Source organism: Eschrichtius robustus, chromosome 19 (assembly GCF_028021215.1).
Source record: "Eschrichtius robustus isolate mEscRob2 chromosome 19, mEscRob2.pri, whole genome shotgun sequence".
Classification (NCBI taxonomy): Eukaryota; Metazoa; Chordata; class Mammalia; order Artiodactyla; family Eschrichtiidae; genus Eschrichtius; species Eschrichtius robustus.
In genome coordinates, this window is record NC_090842.1 from 53,907,556 (window position 1) to 53,926,961 (window position 19,406).

A 19,406-nucleotide genomic window follows, 5' to 3' on the forward strand; every position below is an offset into this window, starting at 1 on the left:
CCTCCCAGGGTGTAGACCTGACTTGGTCCAGAGCCCTGTGCTAAGCTGATGAGGGCTGTTTTCCGGGCCAGGAAATAAGGTCTTGGCAGTGATGAACCAGGTGGCTCTGGGGTCAGATGGCTTCCATATTCACTGTTCCTCCCTCTTCCACATCCCTCCTTGGCCTCTGCAGCTGCGTGTTCATCTGGCACTTGGGCCCGGAGATCACCAACTGCATGAAGCAGCACTTGCTGGAGATGGACCGCTGTGAGCAGCAGCAGCAGGACACGAAGGACAGGAACTGGAGCAGCCGCCCCAGGTGCTGGCGACCCCCTGTCCATCCCCTGTCCGTCCACCAGAGGGCCGTCTTCCTGCCCTGGGCCCCGGGAGGAGAGAGGCTGGGGAAACAACCACGGCCCAGACAGCCCCAGGCCCTGCCCTTTGTGCCCTCGGGGCCTAGAAGGGAGATGTACTTTGAATAGGAAGTTACAATAATGCATATGAGAAGGGTTTTGAAGTGTAAAAGCAAAAGTGCTTGGAGAGCCCATGGGCACTCTGGTGGGGAAGCCCCAGGGGGCTGTGCGGACCAGAGGAGGCCCTGACCCAGCCCACCCAGCCCATGGTGGGGAGGGAGGAGATCAGAGAAGGGTCCAGTGGAGCAGAGATGTCTTCTTAATCTTTTTTTTTTTTAAGGTATTTTTTTTGTTTGTTTTTAATTTTTGGCTGCGTTGGGTCTTCATTGCTGCACACGGGCTTTCTCTAGTTGCGGCGAGCTGGGGCTACTCTTCGTTGCAGTGCGCCGGCTTCTCACTGTGGTGGCTTCTCGTTGCACAGCATGGGCTCTAGGTGTGCGGGCTTCGGTAGTTGTGGCACACAGGCTCAGTAGTTGTGGCGCACGGGCTTAGTTGCTCCGCGATATGTGGGATCTTCCCGGACCAGGGCTTGAACCCGTGTCCCCTGCATTGGCAAGCAGATTCTTAACCACTGTGCCACCAGGGAAGTCCCATCTTCTTAATCTTTTAATGGAAGTTATTCCTTCACTTGTATCTTTGAGTTTCCTAAACATATTTCTTAAGTCTTTATATTGCAAGACCAGTTTTATTTGGAGCGAATTTCTGTTCTGGTTTTTGATTTGGGATTTTAGTTTGGAAGTTTCAGTTGGAGTGGGAGGTTTTGAATTTTCTTCTCTCCCGCCTCCGGAGCTGTCCCTATCTCTCTCTGTGTCTTGAGGCTTTGCATTGCTTCCCCACGGGGACCAGGCCTGACATGGGCCATATTTTGCAGTGATCTTGAGGTAATGCAGATCTAGGCACCAAGAGAGTGGGCAGCTCTTTGGCTTGTGGAGCTAAAACCTCATTGCTAACCCCACTTCCCAGAACAGAAGCCAGCAGCTTAGGACTCATGCCCTACTATCATCTGCTTTGCTTTTTGTTCCATTGCTGTGGCCCTTGAAGAGTTTGTCTTATTTCTTGAGCCCAGCCTTTGTTACATCTCATTTATTGTGGCAATATGTTTCTAGCAGAGGGGGTGTGGCAGGTGAGACCTCCCAGCACCGTCTTGACCAGAAGCCAGGAGTATGTTCACATGGACCCCAGCACAGGACCCAGCCCTAGGCAGGTCCCCTCTACCACCCCATTTACCTATGTTTCTCTCCTTGCCGTCCTTTTTCCTGGCTTCAGGCAGGAGACATACGCATCTGTGCCCAACGAGATTTGCTCCCTAAGCCCTGGAGAGCAGACGGAGGATGAGCTGGAGGAAGAATGTGAACCTGAAGAGTTGCTAAAGACACCATCAAAAGAGAGTTTGGATCCAGGTTGGGAAAGGGGCCCTATTTTGACCTCTCAGTGTAGGGATCGTTGCTGGGTTTTGGCGACCTACTCTGTTTTCACAGCCTGGCACGTGTTGAAGCTCAATAATCACATCAGTCAGGACTTTTTCAGGGTAATATCACCTAGACTCTCACTGGCTTAATTTGGAAAGAGAATTTATTGGTTCTTGTAAATGGAAATTTGAGAGTATTGGTTCAGGCATGGCTGGATCCAGGTAGTCAGGTGATGTTAAAGAAATAGATGTTTCTCCATCTCCTGGCTCTGCTTTTCTCCATGTTGACTTTGCTCTCAGGCAGAGTCTCCCTGTACAAGGGGCAAAGTATCCCCAGCAGCTCAAGGTTATAACACTCTAGAAAAGAGAGCACTTCTTTCCCAATAGCTCAAAGTACTGTGTTCATGACTCATGTTCCTGCTGTGAGTCGCCTGCCCATTTCTGAGTCACTGTGATTGGCCAGGCCTGAGTTATGTGGTCATCTCTGAGGGTAGGAGGCTTTAGTCAGCTCCACTTGAACCACCTGACCAAAGGCGAGGGGTGGGTGTAAGGGGGTGTCCCAGGGGAAAAACAGGGTGATATTAACCGGAAGACAGCCCAGATTCTCTTGTTCAGGCAGAAGGGAGAGTAGTAGCTCAGCGACTTTATGAGAGGCCAGGCCCTCTATAAATTTCTGCCCCTCCGCATATCGCCTTGGCTTAGGCCCTCGTGTTACAAGATGGCTGCTTAAGTTCCAGGCATCAGAGACATTTTTTTTTCACATCTTTATTGGAGTATAAGTGCTTTACAGTGTTGTGTTAGTTTGCTGTACAACAAAGTGAATCAGCTGTATGTATACATATATCCCCATATCCCCTGCCTCTTGAGCCTCCCTCCCACCCTCCCTATCCCACCCCTCTAGGTCGTCACAAAGCCTCGAGCTGATCTCCCTGTGCTATGCAGCAGCTTCCCACTAGCCTTCCATTTTACATTTGGTAGTGTCGATGTGTCAGTGCTACTCTCTCACTTCGTCCCAGCTTCCCCTTCCCCCACTGTGTCCTCAGAGACATGGTTGAAAGAGGACATTCCCTCCTGGAATCTCCTGTAGAGAGGAAACTCTCTCCCAGAAGCCCCTGCAGGCTTCTCACAGGTCCCATTGGCCATGATTGCTCCAGCTGTGAGAGAGGCTGGGAACAGTGACCAGCACTGGGTGCTCTTAGCGAGGGTAGTGGGCTGCCAAGAAGGAGGAAACAGGCAGGGGCCAACTGGATGGCTGACCGGTAGGCAACAGCGGTGGGAGGATTCAGCCTTGGGAAGCAATCAAATAGAGAGTAAGCTCATTCTCTTTGTCACCACCCTCACATCCAATCCAGCGTCCTCTCCCAGGTGGCCACTTCGATGAGTTTGGTGTGAATCCTTATAGGCCTTTTCCTGATCATTAATATATATGTGTGCATATCCATAGGAAACATCTGTGTCAGCAAATTGTATTATACTGCAGATATCATTCTGTATCTTTTTCTTCTCAAAACTATCTTACTGACCTGTAGGTTGGTGAATACAAAACAGAGGCCTCCCTCTTTTAACCAGCAGCATAACCAGTGATTTTGCTCTGGGTGGGCATTTGTGTGTTTTCTAACTTTGCACTGTTGTGAATGACGCTGTGCTGACCACTCCTCGGCCTCAGGCCGAGGACTGGCATTGCTAGATCCTGGGGTTAATACACTTTTTTTTTTTTTTTAAGATTTGTTTTATTTTTTGTGGCTGTGCCACGTGGCATATGGGATTTTTATTCCCCAGCCAGGGATTGAACCCGTGCCTCCTGCATTGGGAGCACAGAGTCTTAACCACTGGACTGCCAGGGAAGTCGGATATACTTTTTATTTTAAAAGAGAACCCCAAGGGCCCTCCAAATCCAGTTACTGCCCCACCCAGCAGTCAGTGTTAAGCCCTCCGTTTCCCCACACTTTTGCCAACTTTTGATAGTTTGAAGCATTTTAATTTTGGTCAGTCTTACGGGTAAAACATTATATCCCATTGCTTAAATTTGCACTTCCCTGACAGTTAGAGAGGTTGACCATCTTTGGATGTCTGTCATTTCCTGTGTTGTCTCTGGAGAACTGCTGTTTATGTTGCCTGTTGTCTCTTGGGTTGCTTATTGTCTTTTCATGGATTCCATGTGTCTCTCCAGATCCTCGGTGCCTGCTGACCAACGGCAAGCTACCACTCTGGGCAAAGCGGCTGGTGAGTCTGCCCGGAGAGTGGGACGCCTAGGAGCTGACAAAGAAGGGGTGCCCTCCTCCATGTTCCTCATTCTTCTGGGAACACTTTTCCCCTCCACATGTCTCCTTTCCCTGGAGAACCCCTGTCATCCTTCCACTCTCCGCTTAGACAGTCCTTCTTTCATGCAACACATATTTACTGAGTGCCTACCCTGTGCTAGGCCTTGCTGTGGCCCTTAGATACAGCAACCAGCAGGGCAGATGAAGTCTCTGCCTTCACAGGCTCATTCTCTAGTTTGGGAGGTGGACAATAGCCACATCAAACAGGTAAATTATATAGTATTTGGGGAACTGATAATCAGCGCTATGGAGGACAAAAAAGTTGAGAAGGAAAATACAAAGTGTTGGGGGTGGTGACAATTTTAGGGTAAAAAGAAAAGGCATCACTGGGAGGCCTTCACATATCTGAGCAGAATTAAAGCAAGTGAGAAATACAGATCCTGGGAAAGAATGTTCCAGGCAGAGAGACCAGTCTGCAATGGTGAGGGCCGTGAGGCAGGATCATGCTTATTAGCATGTTCCAGGAGGTGCAGGGAGGCCCGATGCCTGGGTCGAGGGTGAATGAGGGCAGAATGGTAGAGAAGGGCTCGGAGAAGCAGTGGGGGCCAGGTGGTGAGGAACCGTGTGGGCTTGCTGCGTCCCCTCGACACCCCTTATTGTCCTTCTCCACTTATTTCTTCCCCTGTAGCGCTGAGTGAGATGGACAGGAGGGAGAGCTCTGAGCCAAGGAGGGTCGTGCTCTAACTCAGGTGTTAACAGGTCCCTATGGCTGCCTGTGCAAAACAGACCCTGAGGGGCAAGCAGGGGGACCAGGGAGGAGACTGCTGTGATAATCCTGGCAGGAGAGGTTGGAGGCTGGACCTGGGGGGAGAAGTGGTTGGATTCTGGATGGATTTTGAAGGTGGAGCCAAACAACTGGATGTGAGAGAAAGAGAGGGACCAAGATGAAGGTAGGATTGAATGAGTGATCATTAATTGAGGGAGGGGCAGGCCAGGAGCTGGTGGGTTAGAAGTTGGCAGCAGAATCCTAAACCCCAGGTTGAAGGGTTTATTTCAGGAACAATGTCAGACCTCAAATCAAAGCCTAAATGTCAGCTCTTCAGGGAAATCCTCCCTGTCATCAGCCCCTGCACTGCTGACCAGGTCAGGCATGTGGCTGTGCTCTCTCAGGCCCCCAAGCTTTCCCTTATCAGTGCATATTACAATTGGAGTTACATCCAACAAATATTCACAGAACACTTACTCTGTACAGGTTCTATTGAGTCTTTTATATGTATTGTTTAATCCTCCTGGACGTACGGGCTTTTCATATCCCTTGTTACTTCACAGATAGGGAACTGAGGCCCAGAGAGGTTAAGTAACTTATCTGGGGTCAAGCTAGGAATTAGGGGAGGTGGGGTCGACCCTAGAAGGCTGGCTCCAGAGCCTAAGTTCTCAAGCACCCACCCTCCACTGTCTCTCAAGCAAGTCTTGGTAGGAGGCAGTGGTGGGCAGGACCAGGGTTAGGGTTAGGGGACCGTGGAAGAGAAGTGGCCATATCTTGGATGTGTTTGGGTGGCAGAGTTGAAGAAATACAATGTGAAGTGTGAGGGACAGAATAAGAGGAACGAAGGAGAACCTCAAGGTTTGGGGCCTGAGCAGCTGCAAAGAATCACTGAGACAGGGAAGGCGTTAGGAGGAGTAGGTTTAGGGGGAAGGTCAGTTGTTGTCTTCAACATGTTTGCTTTGAAAGATCACTAAACATCCATGTGGAGACGTGGAGCAGTTGCATGTGCACTTCTGAAGTTTAAGAACAAGGTTCAGGCTGGAAACAAATATCTGGAAGTTGTTTCTAATTGATGTTTAAAGCCACGAGGCTGGATGCGGGTCCGTGCAGTGTCCCGGGCCCTCACTGGAGTCGGTGAGCACTTGGCTAGCTGCCTGACCGTCCCCTGTCACCCTCAGCTAGGAGATGATGATGTGGCAGACAGCTCGGCCTTCCACGCCAAGCGCAGCTACCAGCCACATGGCCGCTGGGCGGAGCGGGCTGACCAGGAGCCTCTCAAGACCATCCTGGATGCCCGGGACCTGGATTGCTACTTTACCCCCATGAAGCCTGAGAGCCTAGAGGATTCTGTTCTAGATACAGTGGAGTCGCAGAGACTGGTGGGCCTCCTGAACGAGGTATAGACTGCCTGCCCCAGCCCGGCCTACAGCCCCTGCCCCGTGACTGCCGGCGCAGGACCTGGGGCCTCAGTGCTCTCGTTCTGAAAATAAAGCCGACTGTCCCACTCGAGGGGTGCGAGAGGGTTACATGAGATGGTAGAGGGCAGGAGGGTGAGCCTCGGACCTGGTGCACAGTGAAACTTCCCAGGGCAGACCAGAAGGCGGGGAGGTGGGGTCGCTTGGGGGTTAAGAGCTTGGGCCTGAGGGCAGGCCTATGCCTGAGTCGGGGGGCATTTGAGCAGGTGGAGCCCTGGCCCTACCCCTTCCCGGCTCTGTAACTTGCAGCAAGGCTTGATTCTCTGGGCTCTGATTTTCAAAAATATGGTCATTTAAAAAAAAAAAAGGGACTTCCCTGGTGGTCCAGTGGTTAAGACTCCATGCTCCCAATGCAGGGGGCCTGGGTTCGATCCCTGGTCATGCTGCAGCCGAGAGCCTGCATGCCGCAACTAAAGATCCTGCACACGGCAACTAAGACCCGGTACAGCCAAATAAATAAATAAATAAATAAATAAATATTTTAAAAAAAGGAAGGTGACTAAGAAAAAAGATTTCAGAAAAGGTCGTTTTTAAAAATGGTCATGAAAGAAAAAGTGAACAGGGGGCTTTTACAGTAATCCAGTTCTAGAAACAGGGTCTGGGCCCTAAAAGGTGCTGAAGCAACTTTAGCTCTTATTCTATTTTTTTTCGAACAAAATTCTTTTTTATTCTATTATATAAGTTTGCTTATGTGGCATAATATAAATAGTTATGTGCATAAATCATAAATATATAGTTTGATGAATTGCTACCTGTGTACACACCGATGTATCCACCACCCAAGTCAAAATATAGAGCATTCTCTACCTCTTGGAAGGGGATCTTGGAGGACCCCCTTGTGTCTCTTCCAATCAGTACTCCCACTGAGGTAACCAGCATTCTTTTTTTTTTATTTTTGGCTGCATTGGGTCTTCGTTGCTGCACACGGGCTTTCTCTAGATTCGGCGAGTGGGGGCTACTCCTCGTTGCGGTGCACGGGCTTCTCGTTGCCGTGGATTCTCTTGTTGCGGAGCACGGGCTATAGGCGCGCGGGCTTCAGTAGTTGTGGCACGCAGGCTCAGTAGTTGTGGCTCACGGGCTCTGAAGTGCAGGCTCAGTAGTTGTGGTGCCCGGCTTAGTTGCTCGGCGGCATGTGGGATCTTCCTGGACCAGGGCTCTAACCCGTGTCCCCTGCATTGGCAGGCGGATTCTTAACCACTGAGCCACCAGGGAAGCCCTGGTAACCAGCATTCTGACCTCTCTCACCATGGATTGGTTTGCCTGTTCTTGAATTTCATATGAATAGACTCTTAGAGGGTTGGAGCCATACCTGTTCCTTATCTGTAAAGGGGCTGATGATAATGCAGGGGCAGCACAGAGTGAGCTCGTCATGGCCCCAGCCCAGGCCCTGGCTCACAGGGAGCATCCAACAGTGAGGGCTGCCATCACTACCGACATCTTTACTGTTACCGTCGGTGTTGGCGGAACACCTAGCAGCTTGGGGAGCCCTGGTTGCCACGGCTGCCTCTGATGGCTGTGCTCTCTTCCGCCACAGTCAGAGAGTCCCCAGGACAATGGCTGCGGGCCTCCCTCCTTACCACCCCTACAGAGGGAGTCTTCTGAGGCCAGCGAGCTCATCATCTACCCCCTGGAGACAGAGGTGACAGTCACAGGGACAGACAGGTGGGTGTCCTTTGCACCAAGGGGAACCTTAGTTGGAGAGAGGAAACCTCAGCTGATAGGCACATCCTGGAAGAACTGCTCTCTGCTCTCCCAGTGGGCCTGTGGGAGGGAGGCGGGCAGGGGGTGAAGCCCGGATGGCGCAGGAGCCCAGCCCTGCAGCCTCTGCTGCAGCCTGTCTCCCTGGTTCCAGGAGGAGGTGCGGGGGCCTCTGGAGGCGGCAGGAGAGGTGAGGCTGTACTCCCAGCAGGAGCAGGTGCAGATGTCTAGGCGTTCCGGGTGGGGGCCACTTGTTTACTAACCAGTACGTTATCATTCCTTCTCCCCACCCCCACGGGCACTGCAGCAAGTACTGTGCGGAGGAGGTAGAGAGGGCGTCAGGAGACCAGCAAGGTGACTCCTACCTCAGGGCCCCCTCCATCGGCTCGAAGGACCAGAGCCCACCTGAGGGTGAGTGAGCACCAGGCAGTACACCCTGCAGTAGTCTGTTCATCTGGCCACGTCCCTTTCTTGGCACTGATGGTGACCTTGACCAAGTCTTCCTGAAGCCCAGAGTCTGCCACAGAGACAGACATGGTCCCTGCTATTGTCACTCTAGAATTCTGGAGCCCAACTTCCCACCAGTGGGAGCCCAGCTCTACACCTTCCTCGAAGTGTAGCCTTGCTGGTCCATCAAAATAGGGGGCGGGTCTTATCATCACCCTTCTGCAGATGAGGAAACTGAAGCCCTGAGACCCAGGGCGCCTTACCTGACTCAGTCAGGGCCCACCTTTGGACTCCTGACCCCTCCCACCCTGTCTTCCAGACTCAGGGGAGTCAGAGGCCGACTTGGAGTGCAGCTTTACCACCATCCATTCCTCCCCTCCACAGCCAGACCCAGACCCTCAGTTTGATGTGACGCCCCCTACACCAGGTAAGTAGGGGCCAGATGTGGGGAAGGGCAGTGCGTGGGCCTGGCCAGGGGATGGTCATGATATATAACCACTGGCCCAACATCAACCCTGCATTTGGTGGCCACTGAGCACCAGTTTCCTCCCCTGGAAGACAGACGCATTAGCCCTTCCTTCTCCGCCTGGTGGCAACAGGGTGTGTGATGGGCAAGTCCAGCTTTCTCCATTGTTAAGTGGCCAGTGGCTTTTTCAGAGCGTCTGCCGTGATTCGTGGTGTTGATGGTTCTCTCCTGCCCACTCCCTCTCCCCGACCCCCTTCTCCTCTCCCCAGGATGCCCAGGTACCACAGAAGAGTTGTCCCAGCCCGAGGTGCCAAGCATATCCAACGGCTCCCTGCCCCAGACCCCTGAGCAAGAGAAGTTCCTCCGCCACCACTTCGAGACACTTACTGACGCCCACCCTGAGGGTAGGCCATGCCCCTCTCTGACCCCTGCCTGGGCGGCATCCAGGACTGGGCTCAGTGTGGGCTCCTCTGGGGTAAGGCTTTCCCTGGCAGGGCTGGCGAGGGTGGTGGGAGGGCGTATGTTTTACTTAGGGGCCCAGCTGCATGGTTTCTTTTGCCTGCTCCATTTGCTCCCAAAGTGTGTGTTGTCTATTGATGGGGGTTTCTGAGGAGCTGTCTGCTGGTCTGGGGGTCTGCCTGGGCCCAGGGCTGGCTGGCTGGAGGGCTTCTGAGGGCGCCCTCGGCATCTTGCCCTAGAGCTCTTCCACGGATCCCTGAGAGACCTGAAGGCCTCTGAGGCCGAGGACGACTTCTTCAATCCCCGGCTGAGCATCTCAGGCCAGTTCCTCTCCCGCCACCAGAAGACATCCAGGTGGGAGCTGGTGAACTAGTGAACCCCCACCCCGCCTTCCAGCTCTCTGTCTCCCCGCGGGGTGGGGCTGTGTGCCCTCAGGCGCCCCCAGGGCAGCCACAACCACCTGTTTTCCCCCCTACAGGTTCACCCACACCTTCCCTTCCCGGCTGCCCCTGCACCTCGTGAAATCCCCGGAGGTCAAACTCACAGATCTCGGGGGGAGCCCGCCCAGAGCAGAGCCCCTGAGAGCAGGTACTGGCTACACCTGCCCAGGCAGGACCAACGTGAGTACTGGGACCGCGTCCCTCGAGACATAGGGCTGGGAGCCTGGTGGCCTCATCCTCACCTCAAGGCTGTGCTTGCAGGTCATCTCTGGGGGGAAGGCTGAGGAGCCCCTTGAGACCCTGGAAGCCTGGTCCCCACTGAGTGAGTGTCCCCACCCCCGGGTGAAAAGCCCTAGCCTTCTCAGCAAATGGCCCTGGATGCCTAGCTGAGCCATGGTGGGGATGGACAGGATCCACTCAGACCCTGCAGCCACCCTGGCTGGGGCTCCCTGTCCATCAGCTCTGAGCGGGGGTGTGAGAGTAAGCTGCCTCTTCTTTTCCAGCCCCCTGCCTCACGGGCCTGGCGCCCTGCATCCTGCCCTCCTCTGTGCCGCCCACAGACAAGAAGCCTCTGACACCCGCAGCTCTACCCACTCCAGGCCTGGCTCAGGGTGTCCACACCCCCGCCACCCGCTCCTGCATGGAGGCCACTGCCAGTTCCTGTGCCAAGATACCACGCAGCATTTCCGTTGAGGACAGTGAGGGCCCTGTCCTGGCTGAGCCGGCCAGGCCTCTGTGCAGGTCCTCGTCCCTGGGGGAGCTGGCCTCCCTGGGCCAGGAGCTCCAGGTCATCGCCACCACAGTGACACCCAGTTCTGACAGTGAGGGCCAAGAAGCTGCCCTGCCCTCCCGGGGCAACCATGAGGCCCGCGCCAGCCTGAAACTCACCCTGTCAAGCATCTGTGACAGGCTCGTGTTGCCCCCACCCCAACTGGAGCCTCCCACCACGTGTGTCTGGTCCCAGGAGCCTGTGGCCACCCAGCCCAATGTCACGGTCACAACAGCTAGCTTCCTGGCCCCCAGCCCTGTGGATGGGAGCGCCCCAAGGCTCCACAACGCCACCTTTCTCCCAAGGTTCCTGGCCCCTGAGTCCCTCAATACCCCTGCCCGTCCCAACAGCCCCCCACTTCCAGAGGCCAGGCCTGGGGTCCCTGGCAGCATCACCTCCCTCCTGGAGCCCACCCCTGGTGAGTACCATCCTTGGGACAAGGGATTGTCCCCTAAGCTCATCCCAAAGGTGGGCACTTGACCTGGCCACAGGCGCTGTGCCACTCTTTCATTCATTGCCCTACATATTTAGTGAGTACCTCGTTTGTGTTGGGCTTTGTTCCGGGCCCTGGGGACGTGGGACCCGGTGGTAAACAAGACTACAGAGAATTGACACCTTAACTGGGGGAGACGCCCAGACTAAATCTATAAGGAAAGTGTTAAGTGTATCACAAAGCGATGTGTGCTGAGAAAAAGAAGAGAAAGAAAGGGTTTAGGGAGTGACAGGTGGGAGCAGTGGTTAGTTTTAAACAGGATGATGAGAAAAGGCTTCAGGGAGAAGGTGGCATTTGAGGAGACACCTGCCGGAGGGGTGGGAAGGTAGCCTTGGGGACTGAGGGAAGCGTCCCAGGCAGAGGGACAACAGTTGGGGTCGGCCCAGCAACACTGGCCTCTTTAGATCAGCTAAAAAGCAGAAGTGTCTTTCTCATTTCGTCCCCTCCACCCCCAGATGCGCTCAGTCCAGTCCAGGGCTACCCTGGACACTGCGGGGAACCGAGGGGGCCAGCCAGGGTCCTGCCCCCAGATCCCCTTGAGCTGAGCAATGTGGGGACCGTCGTGCACAGACTGCAGACTACCTTCCAAGAAGCCCTGGACCTTTACCACCTGGTGAGCCGAGCCCCAGGGTCAGGGGGAAGGACTGAGGGGCTCCCTGGCACTGCCTGGCCCAGGTGGCCCCTAACAAGATGGCGCCCCTTGCAGATGGTCTCCAGTGACGAGGTGAGCGCCGAGCAGCGGCAGGCACGGACTGAGCTGGCCTCCGCTTTCCTGTGGATCCACAGCCAGTTAGAGGCCAACGGCTGGCTGGTTGGGACCGATGTGGCCCCAGCCCAGGCCCTGCCCAGCCCAGGCCCCCCCTCCCCACCTACACTGTGCCCCCTGGCCAGCCCAGATTTGCGTGCGCTGCTGGAACACTACTCAGAGCTGCTGGTGCAGGCCGTGCGGAGGAAGGCACGGGGGGACTGAGAGCCAGCACCCCCTCCACCGCAGCCCTGCTGCTTCTGAAGAAATAGTTATTTTACGCAAATAAACTGACAGCTTGGAGGAGTGGTTCCTGGTGCCTGTTCTGGCGCATCCACAAAGCCCCCTTCAGATGGATGCAGGGAGAGAGGGTAGAGAGCCCAGGGAACTCACAGATGCCCCAGTGCCAGGCCCTGTTCCAGGACTCTGTCGTGGGGAACACAGGACTGTTGGGGAACTGCAATAATGATGACCCCAGCACCTGGCTCCCACGTCACCTGTCCCCAGCCCACTGAGCTGCTGTGGAGTCACGTGTGGTCCTTGCCCAGTGGGGCCCAGCTGTACTCTAGGGAGGGGCCAGCCCTTCTTCCCTGCCCCCTACTGATGCGCAAGAACCCACTGGAGCCTCTGTGATCACCATGTCCCAGACCCTGGCCACCAGTTCACATACTGCCACAACACTGGCTTACAGCCCCTGGGCCAGGCCCATGCTGGATCCTGTGAGCTGCAGGCCTTTGTTCCCATTTGCAGCAGGGTAGAGTGAGGAAGGACAAATCCAGGGAGCATGCCCAGGCCACCGAGCAACTGGGACCAGTAATTTCTTTCCCAGCAAGACTGTCCAGCTTCAACATCCCGTGAGCTCCCGGCACTGGTACCAGCTTCCCTAGGCAGCAGGCATCTAGCCACGTGGCATGTCTGCTAAGAAGGACACTCTTGTGACCACAAAAGCCCTCACTGTCCCAAGTCTGTAAAAAGGAAGCCGGCAGGAGCAGGACCCTCCTAGAGCACAGTCGTACCATGCAGCCTGCTTGGCCTGAACCCCCACTTGCCTGTGAGTTCCTCCCTGCTCTGTTTGGTGATCACGGCCCACCAGAAACAGGCTCAGAGAGATCCAGTGCCTTGCCTCGGGTCCCATAGAGTTGAGAGTCAAACGAGGCTTGCCTGGTGGTAGAGCCAGACTTCAACGTGAGGACGTGGCTCTCTGTTGGCCCTGCAAACACTGAACCAATCATGCAGCTGTTGAAAAAAATCCTACCAGCCCCGAGGAATTGCTGGTCCCAGCTGCTGTCACTGCTCTACACGGTAGGGGTAGAGCGAGGAACAGGACAAGCAAAGCATCTGCCCTCGTGGCATTCACCTTCTAGAAAGTGAAACACGACAGAAATTAAAATAACTGTCTAACTGTAGGTAAACTGAGGGCATTCCCTGTGCTGGTTGCAGGCCTTTCTTAGGTGATGTTGGAGCTGAGGCTTGATAGAGGGCACAGGCCGTGTGGACACTCGGGCAAGTATCCAGGCAGACAAAGGCCAGTGCAAAGGCCCCATGGCAAGCTCAGATGTACATGAAAGGAATAGCAGTGAAGCCAGGAGGCTGGAATGGAGTGAGCTCAGGGCGAGGGTAGGAGAGGAGGTGGGAGGAAGAATGGGTCCCACTGGGCAGGGCCTTGTTGCTTCATGACATTTAAATCCAAGACACATTCACAATACAGTTTTTTTCCCCTAAATAAAATCCCTGATCTTGGTGTTTGGGAAGATGCCCAGTATTGTTTATTTCTCAAGGCTCCCTCTCCCTGCCCCGGCCCACTGACCACCCCTGCAGACTGGAGACCCACTTGCCCTGCCCCTGCCTGCCTCGGCCACAGGTGCCTAAGATCTCTGAGGCGATTGGTTTCCAGGCCCATGGACACCCAGGGGACCACCTTGAGCCTCAGTCCCTCATGGATTTTACCCCTCCTCCCACCCTGTATCATAGTTAAGTCTTCAACTCCAGGTAGCAAACACCTGGCTTAAGGGGCCCCAAGCTATAGGGACATTTGTTACTCTTGATTCTGTTCCTGCTCTATTTCACCCTCTGTGAGTCTGAGTTTCACTCTCCAGCTTAGGCCCTCACGGTGGCAACATGGCTGCCATAGCTCCCAGCAGTACACCTTCACCCAACCAGGAGCAAAGGCACAAAGCAGGGCAGCCCCCAGGATAGTGGGGGGAAAGTGCAAAGCCTTCTTAGATGCCTCCCCTTTCAGAGCAGTTGCAGGCAACAGGAATGGAGTTGGCTTTGATTTGCTTGGACCAGCCACCTCCCCTGTCCTGGGCCTGTTACTGTTGCAACAAAATTGGGTTCTCTCAGCACAAAAGGAAGGTGGGCTGGTAGAGAGGATCCAGTGTGTCTGCCAGTCTCCACCTCCTAATGCCAAGCTCTTCAGCCCTGGAAGGACCAGACTTTCCTCAGACAAACCGACTGGTTAAGAAACCACTGCTGATGAATGTGTGTGCATGCGACAGTGTTCCAGCAGGAAGAGGACAGCATGCTCACGTGGGATATTCGAAAGAGAGTTTAGCAGAGGGATCCTTTGCAGAGAAGTGGACAGGGAACAGGGAAACCTCAGGGCCAGTGCATTACCCTAGACCGATAACAGAGGAGAGGTGTTACTCCCCACACAAGGCACAAGGGAGCAAAGTGGAACCCAGAAAAGCGAATCCTGGAGAGAGCTGCACTGAGGGGAGTTGCATTCCTGGCAACCCCACAGGGAGGGAGTTGGGGGAACCCATCCCCCATCTTCTGCCGGGCTCCTCATTGTCTAAACCCCACTGGAAGCCAGAGGGCCCAGGAGCCCAAATGATACTGACCACCCAGGTCAGCCTCCCGGGACACAGAGCAGGACAGAAAAGGGACTTGGGGGCAAGTAAAGATACCCAGCCCCAGGGTTTTTCCCTAATGTGTTTTCAGCAACAACTCAGAAACCAGTTGTTCCAAGAGACATGGTGTTCGGCATGGAGAACTGGGCACCTGAGACGAACAAAATGGCTCCCATAACCCGCTCACTGGCTTGTTCTTCAGCACATCTGGCCCCAGTGCATCTGGGCCTACGTCCCGACCCAGGCCAGGCACACCAGTCACAGCTGCGTAAAGTCCAACAATTGGGAGATGGAGACACTTAAAATCCCACTTTACAGGGACATCCCTGGCAGTCCAGAGGTTGAGACTCTGCCCTTCCACTGCAGGGCGCACAGGTTCGATCCCTGGTCAGGGAACTAAGATCTCACAAGCCGTGCAGTGCAGCCAAAAAAAAAAAAAAAAAAAAAATCCCATTTTACATGGGGTGATTGAAACTCAGATGCTTGCCTAGCCACCCCACCCTTCAAGACTTTTGAGCAACTCTCATTTATATGTCTGCTGCATGCCAGATCCTCTCCCTGGGTGATCTACATGGATTTTCAACACAAACCATTGGTAGGAAGACTCATTAGTCCCATTTCCAGATGAAGAAACAGGCTCAGAATACAGCCACTATGGAGAACAGTATGGAGGTTCCTTAAAAAACTGAAAATAGAACTACCATACGACCCAGCAATCCCACTACTGGGCATATACCCTGAGAAAACCATAATTCAAAAAGAGTCATGTACCACAATGTTCATTGCAGCTCTATTTACAATAGCCAGGACATGGAAGCAACCTAAGAGTCCATCAACAGATGAATGGATAAAGAAGATGTGGCACATATGTACAATGGAATATTAGCCATAAAAAGAAACGAAATTGAGCTATTTGTAGTGAGGTGGATGGACCTAGAGTCTGTCATACATAGTGAAGTAAGTCAGAAAGAGAAAAAGAAATACAGTATGCTAACACATATATATGGAATCTAAGGAAAAAAAAAAAGTCATGAAGAACCTAGGGGCAAGACGGGAATAAAGACACAGACCTACTAGAGAATGGACTTGAGGATATGGGGAGGGGGAAGGGTAAGATGTGACAGGGTGAGAGAGTGGCATGGACATATATACACTACCAAATGTAAAATAAGATAGCTAGTGGGAAGCAGCGTATAGCACAGGGAGATCAGCTCGGTGCTTTGTGACCACCTAGAGGGGTGGGATAGGGAGGGTGGGAGGGAGGGAGACGCAAGAGGGAAGAGATATGGGAACATATGTATATGTATAACTGATTCACTTTGTTATAAAGCAGAAATTAACACACCATTGTAAAGCAATTATACTCCAATAGAGATGTTAAAAAAAAAAAAGAAAGAAAGAAACAGGCTCAGCAAGACAAGATGTGACTTGCCCCAGGTCCTACAGAGATAAAGTGGCAAAGCTCTGGGCCAGCAGGCTTCCAGCCCTTCCTCTGTTGCTTCCGCAAATGAATTAGCAGGACTGACTCTCAGGAAATGTGAAGAAATGAATAAATATTGCTTCTTTCACCATCAAGCCTTTTATACACTGTTCCTCTGCCTGGAAAACCCTCCCTGTTTACCAGAAACCTCTTCTTCCTTCAAGGCTCACACCTAGGAAGTCATCCCTGAACCCTTAGACTGGATCAGGAGCCTCTTCTGGGTCCCCTGAGCCCCCTGGCTTTTCCCCACTGAAGCTTGGGTCACTCTGCCTGTGCTTCCGCCATCATAGCCTTGGTCATTCTGGACTGTCACTGCTGTGTCTCCCCCATGGACATTTATGTCTTCATTTTCAGTGCTGAGCTAGGCCTGGCCTATAGTTGGAGCTCAGAAAATCATTGGGTGACTAAGTGAAAGTAACTGCATGGGGAATATTCAAAATCCCTAACCCCTGGCTAAGAAGCCAATGACCAATCTAGAACGGAGCCTAGCCAGAGTCCTGGGGTAAGGGTCCTGGGAGCCCCTGGCTGTGTCAGGTGACCCCTTATAGTTCCTGGACCGTAGGAGAGTGAGGGAGTTACTAGGAGCTGGACTAGTAACAAACCAGTATTGTGATACCCCGTACACTTGAACAGTGCTTCCGGCTGGACGTCAGCTCGGGGCATCTGCGGATCAGAGAGGTAGAGTTTCCTGCTTGAAGATGCACACGCTGGATCCTCACTTTGACCTTACCAATTGGACCCTGCTGTCTCTCCACCCTCTGGAGCAAGCAATCACAGTCAGCCCCTCCCCTGCTTCCTCGAACGGCTGCTGTGATTTGAATAACCAAGCAGGCTGTTGGAGGTCCGGTAGTGACTGATTTGCTTGACAAACAGACCCTCAGGTCCTTGGCCCTGCTGGTACTATGGAAAAACACTCAGCCCCACTGGGGTCTCTGTTTCCTCTCTCCACCCCCAAGAGCTGCTTAGGCTCCAGTCTTGCCCTTGCTTGACCTCCCTGGGGGCCCTAGTGCTTGTCTTCCCCTGGAGGCTGGAGAGTACCCTCAGGAACCGGGCAGAGGAGAAGGGGGAGGAACGGCAGGGACCAAGGCAGAGGTAACTGGAGCCAGCTAAGTCTGCCCCCTGGGCCTGTCACAAAATTTGCATGGAGAGAATGAGACCTCTCCGTGGCTTCCCCCTCCCGTCCCACCTGGAATAGTCCTCCTGGGCCTGAGGTCTGACAGCAGGTGGAGGAAGCAGCCCTGTGTGTGTGGGGAGCTGTTCCCGGTGGTGATGCCCCGTGCCTTCCTGGTCAGGAGTCGGCGTCCACAGCCACCCGACTGGGGCCACCTGCCTGACCACCTCCGGGGAGATGCCTATGTCCCAGGTGGGCCCCTCACTGGGCCTAGAGGTGAGGGGCAGGGGAGACACAAAGCATCACCATCTGGCTTCTCTCCTCAGACTGCAGCAGCCTGGGGGGGCCACCGGCACACCAGTCTTCTGGCCTCGGGGACTCTTGGGCAGCGGTGAGTGTGCAGCTGGCCCACAAGACCCTGCTCAGTTTCACCCCTGCCCGCTCTCAGCCTCAAGAGAACCTGCCTGCCCCTTACCCCCTCATGCCACTCTGGCCTCAGGACCACCCACTGTCCTCTCTGCTGGGAATGCCTTTTCTTTCTTAGTAGTGGGCTCACTGTTAGCCCCCATCCCAAGTGCCCTTTCCCCAGCGTGGGCAGCCACAGCCCCTGCCCCCAGGGATTCTCTGCCCAGTGGGGCAGAAGAACAGGATTCAAGCCAGTAAGTGGATGGTGGTTTGCTTTATGTCAGAGAATCAGACAAGGCAACAGGAGCTGGATGGGGGATGGGGGAGGAGGTTTGGGGTCTCTCAGAAGGGATACTCAGCTGTGCGTGCAGTGGAAGAAGGAAAGCCCTAGGGAGGACTAAATGTGCTGGAGATTATTTCAGTTTTTATTGGGAGCCAGGACTGTTCTAGGCAATGTGTGTTTAGGAGTAAGACAAAAACTCACTCCTTCCTGAAGCTTATAATCTGGTGGGAGCTGCAGGTATAGATAATAAAATTAGGAAAAAAAAATATTATGTTGGAAGATGGCATGTACTATGGAGAAACAGAAAGCAAAGTAAGGGTGATGGGGGCAGGGTGGTCAGGGAAGGCCTTGGGGGGAGGGTGGCATGAGCACGCACAAACTGCAGTCTCCGGCCTTCCCAGACCTCCTTGGTTCCCAGTTCTAGGCGCTCCATTTGGTCCAGTGGAGGGATGGGGTGGGGTCCTAACTCCCATGTCCCTCCCACAGCCCTCCCAGGGCACTCCGACTGCCACTCCTAGGGGCCCTGGGACGCTTGGCTGCCCGCTCTGCCCCAAGGCCTTCCCATTGCAGCGCATGCTGACCCGGCACCTCAAGTGCCACAGCCCTGCCCGCCGCCACGTGTGCCACTGCTGCGGCAAGGGCTTTCACAACACCTTTGACCTCAAGCGGCACATGAGGACTCACACGGGTAAGCAGTGGCAGGGACTGGGAAGCGCTGCTGGGGGGAGATGGAACGAACTGGAGGGAGGTGCATGGGATGCGGAGTTTCCGTGCACTTGAGTTCCGTGCACAAGCGGGGCGTGTGTTACTGGGGCAGAGACTCAGCCCTCAGGAGGCTGGGAATACCATGCACCTCAGCTCCCAGCCAATGGGTGTCGGGGTGGTGCCAGGGTGGGGGCCCGCTGAGGGATACAAAGAGAAAACAAGTACTGGTTACAGGATTCAGGTCCCATATTGAAGGGTGCAAGGGAAAGCCTCCCTCCTTCTCCTCCAGGGGAAGGAACATCCTGGTGAGGAGGGTGGGGACACACAGCTCCCATGTTTGCACGGGGCGGAGGTAGCAGACGGTGGGAAGCAGGCCGAGGTCTGGCGAACTTGGAGTAGGAAAGGGGGAATGCTCACGGAGGGTGAGGTCAGGGGGTGCTGGTCTGGGGGCCATTGCCCTGCCTGTCCTCTCTCCCTCTGGCCCACCTGCGCAGGGATCCGGCCATTCCGCTGCGGAGCTTGTGGGAAAGCATTCACGCAGCGCTGCTCACTAGAAGTGCATCTTGCCAACGTACACGGACAGCCGGCCAGCTACGCTTATCGTGAGCGCCGTGAGAAGTTACATGTGTGTGAGGACTGCGGCTTCACCAGCTCGAGGCCCGACGCCTACGTGCAGCACCGCGCCCTGCACTGCGCTGCTTCAGACTGGGAACCCCGTGTCCAACCCATGAGAGGGAAATAAACAGAGGAA

The 19,406-nt window shown here is 54.3% G+C and overlaps 2 protein-coding genes across 5 annotated transcripts in view; both read left to right on the top strand.

Moving 5' to 3' along the window:
* The window catches only part of WDR62 (WD repeat domain 62), a 50,737-nt gene extending 38,612 nt beyond the window's left edge, over nt 1–12,125 (top strand). Inside the window, exons 19-32 of one of the 4 annotated variants that reach the window (XM_068528459.1) lie at nt 173–298; nt 1,659–1,792; nt 3,971–4,023; nt 6,006–6,224; nt 7,837–7,964; nt 8,308–8,411; nt 8,767–8,874; nt 9,183–9,317; nt 9,612–9,726; nt 9,851–9,992; nt 10,074–10,134; nt 10,316–10,999; nt 11,530–11,687; nt 11,781–12,125. In XM_068528459.1, coding sequence (XP_068384560.1) covers nt 173–298; nt 1,659–1,792; nt 3,971–4,023; nt 6,006–6,224; nt 7,837–7,964; nt 8,308–8,411; nt 8,767–8,874; nt 9,183–9,317; nt 9,612–9,726; nt 9,851–9,992; nt 10,074–10,134; nt 10,316–10,999; nt 11,530–11,687; nt 11,781–12,044 — 2,431 coding nt within the window. In that variant the 3' untranslated portion in view covers nt 12,045–12,125. Of the gene's footprint in view, nt 1–172; nt 299–1,658; nt 1,793–3,970; nt 4,024–6,005; nt 6,225–7,836; nt 7,965–8,307; nt 8,412–8,766; nt 8,875–9,182; nt 9,318–9,611; nt 9,727–9,850; nt 9,993–10,073; nt 10,135–10,315; nt 11,000–11,529; nt 11,688–11,780 lie in introns of those variants that run through there. The other 3 variants (XM_068528462.1, XM_068528460.1, XM_068528461.1) reach the window with 3 other exon arrangements.
* A 5,295-nt stretch (nt 12,126–17,420) lies between these two features.
* OVOL3 (ovo like zinc finger 3) lies at nt 17,421–19,397 on the top strand. Its single transcript, XM_068527121.1, has 4 exons — nt 17,421–17,514; nt 17,589–17,653; nt 18,437–18,638; nt 19,150–19,397. The coding sequence occupies exons 1-4, from the start codon at nt 17,421–17,423 to the stop codon at nt 19,395–19,397; spliced, it is 609 nt and encodes a 202-aa protein (XP_068383222.1).
* Nucleotides 19,398–19,406: the final 9 nt, after the last annotated feature.